This window comes from Antrostomus carolinensis, unplaced genomic scaffold, assembly GCF_000700745.2.
Source record: "Antrostomus carolinensis isolate BGI_N321 unplaced genomic scaffold, ASM70074v2 scaffold29059, whole genome shotgun sequence".
NCBI lineage: Eukaryota > Metazoa > Chordata > Aves > Caprimulgiformes > Caprimulgidae > Antrostomus > Antrostomus carolinensis.
Window position 1 is genome coordinate 1 of NW_010341078.1, and position 1,958 is coordinate 1,958.

The 1,958-nt window shown below is 58.7% G+C and overlaps 1 protein-coding gene across 1 annotated transcript in view; it reads right to left on the minus strand.

Moving 5' to 3' along the window:
• Positions 1 to 835: 835 nt before the first annotated feature.
• The window catches only part of PRELID1 (PRELI domain containing 1), a gene marked incomplete at its 5' end in the record, with an annotated part of 1,350 nt that continues 227 nt past the window's right edge, over positions 836 to 1,958 (minus strand). Inside the window, 4 exons of the mRNA XM_029087074.1 lie at positions 836 to 972; positions 1,417 to 1,495; positions 1,753 to 1,866; positions 1,943 to 1,958. The exon at positions 1,943 to 1,958 is cut by the window's right edge and continues 227 nt beyond it. Coding sequence (XP_028942907.1) covers positions 836 to 972; positions 1,417 to 1,495; positions 1,753 to 1,866; positions 1,943 to 1,958 — 346 coding nt within the window. The remainder of the gene's footprint in view (positions 973 to 1,416; positions 1,496 to 1,752; positions 1,867 to 1,942) is intronic.

Sequence of the window (1,958 nt, forward strand, 5' to 3'; positions counted from 1 at the left end):
CCGGCCTCCCCTGGGTGCCCAGAGGATGCTGAGATAGAGGTGGATGGTGGAGTGTTCGCTGTGGACCTGCCACTCAGCTTCATCACCGGGAGGGACCACAGCTACTCCAGCCCCGTGTCCTGACACTGCCTGCTGCCTTCCCTGCACTGCCCGCCCGCCCGCCTGTTACTGCTGGAAACAGCCTCTGCCGGCCTCGTCACCACTGCCCGGGTAAGGGGCCTTGGGTTGGGGCAAGCGCCCAGCTTGGACCCCCGCTGCTGGGCTGCTAAGCAGCACTGGCCATGGCACATAGGGCTGGCACAGCACCGTGGCACCCACTGTGCACTGCAATGCACAGCAAGAGGGCTCAGCTGTCACGGGGACACCCTCCTGCCTCCCACCGTGCAGCCCAGGGCAGGCTGGGGGCTGCCTGGCAGGGGTGTGGGGCAATGCCACCCCCAGCAGACACAGTTACAGGAGGACTCAGCCACCCCTGCAAAGCCAGGAAGGGGAATTAACGAGTGCATTAAGCAACCTGCCTTCATGCTCCCACAGCCATCCCCTCTCTTGTACATACCCAACACTATTCTAGTAAAAGCACTTAGTGAAACTCCTGCTTGCGTCTTGCCTGCAAGCCCAGACCCCCCTGCAGCAGCGGGCTGGACCCCCGGAGTGGAGGGCAGCACTGGGCTGTGCTCTAGCCAGGCCAGACTTGGTGGAATCAGAGATGGGAGTAGATTCTTTAATGATAATTACATCTCAGGGGTCTAACAGCAGCTGATTGTCAGACTTGTACAGTTTGTTTAAAAATATAAAATCTAAGGAGGCTCCTATCTGCTCTGGTGTAGCCGGCCCCTCACACGTACTGCTTCTTCTTGGTGGCTGCCTTGCTTGCCAAGTCCTTGGCTTTCTCCGTAGCAGCCAGAGCTGTCTCCTTGGCTTTCTCGGTTGCTTCCTTGGCTGTCTCCACCAGTGTTTTGGATGGAGCTTCTCCTGTAACATGGAAGTCGTTAACCCAGCCCCAGTGGGTCCCCGCCCTGCCCCAGCACAGGAGTGCTGACTGGTGCAAGCTCAACCAGACCTGTCACCTTGGGACAGAGGCGATTTCCCCACACACAGGGAAGATGAGCTCAATGCTCCTAACTGGTGTGTCAGGGCACGTCACCAAGGGGAACTGCAGGCACGTGACTGCAGCTGTGTTACGTCCCCCTCCAGCCTGGACTCCACCCCTGCCCAGCCTCGTACGCGCTGCCTGGCTGCTCCACTCAGGAAGAGCCAGCTGTGCCAAGACACGGGAGGCAAAAGCAAGGGATGAGGATTTCACAGTCGGATTAGTTCAAGCTGTGACCTGCCTATGGACTGGAGTGTTCCCAGTGTGACCTGTAACTCCAAAAGAGACCTGTCCCAGTCAGCACCAGCCTGCCCTCGGGTTCTCACCTTGCATTCTTGCTAGCACGTATTCAAATCCTTTAGTGCTCTTGGTCACGTTGCTTTTGAACCTGGCCAGACCAAACTCCTGCAAGGGAAGAGTCAATGAAGGTGGAAGCCCAGCTCCCTGGTCCCACACAACCCCCAGGGCTTTGTCCCAGCCTGACCAGTCCCAAATACCTGGTGGGCTCATGACCACTGGCAGTGATGGTTTTGAGTGCCCCAAGAGCTTATGAGGATGGGGGAAGGGGGTGAACCAGCACAGGTAGAGGGATAGAGCAGCAGCTTTAAGACCTCTCTGAAGAGGAGGGGTAAAATGCTGCTTGAGCAGTTGGGAGCGCTCACCTGGACAGCCCGGGAGACACCAAACAGGCTGGAAGAGACCCAGGCTTCTCGCTTGACCTCGGTCCAGTTGCTGTTCTCTGGGTTCACCTGGTACACGCAGCGCTCCTCCACCACCTGCATGAGGCACAACCCAGCTGTGGGCACTGCCCGGTGCCTGCACCCAGCCATGCACCCACCGGTGGGCACCTACCATGAGACGCACGTGG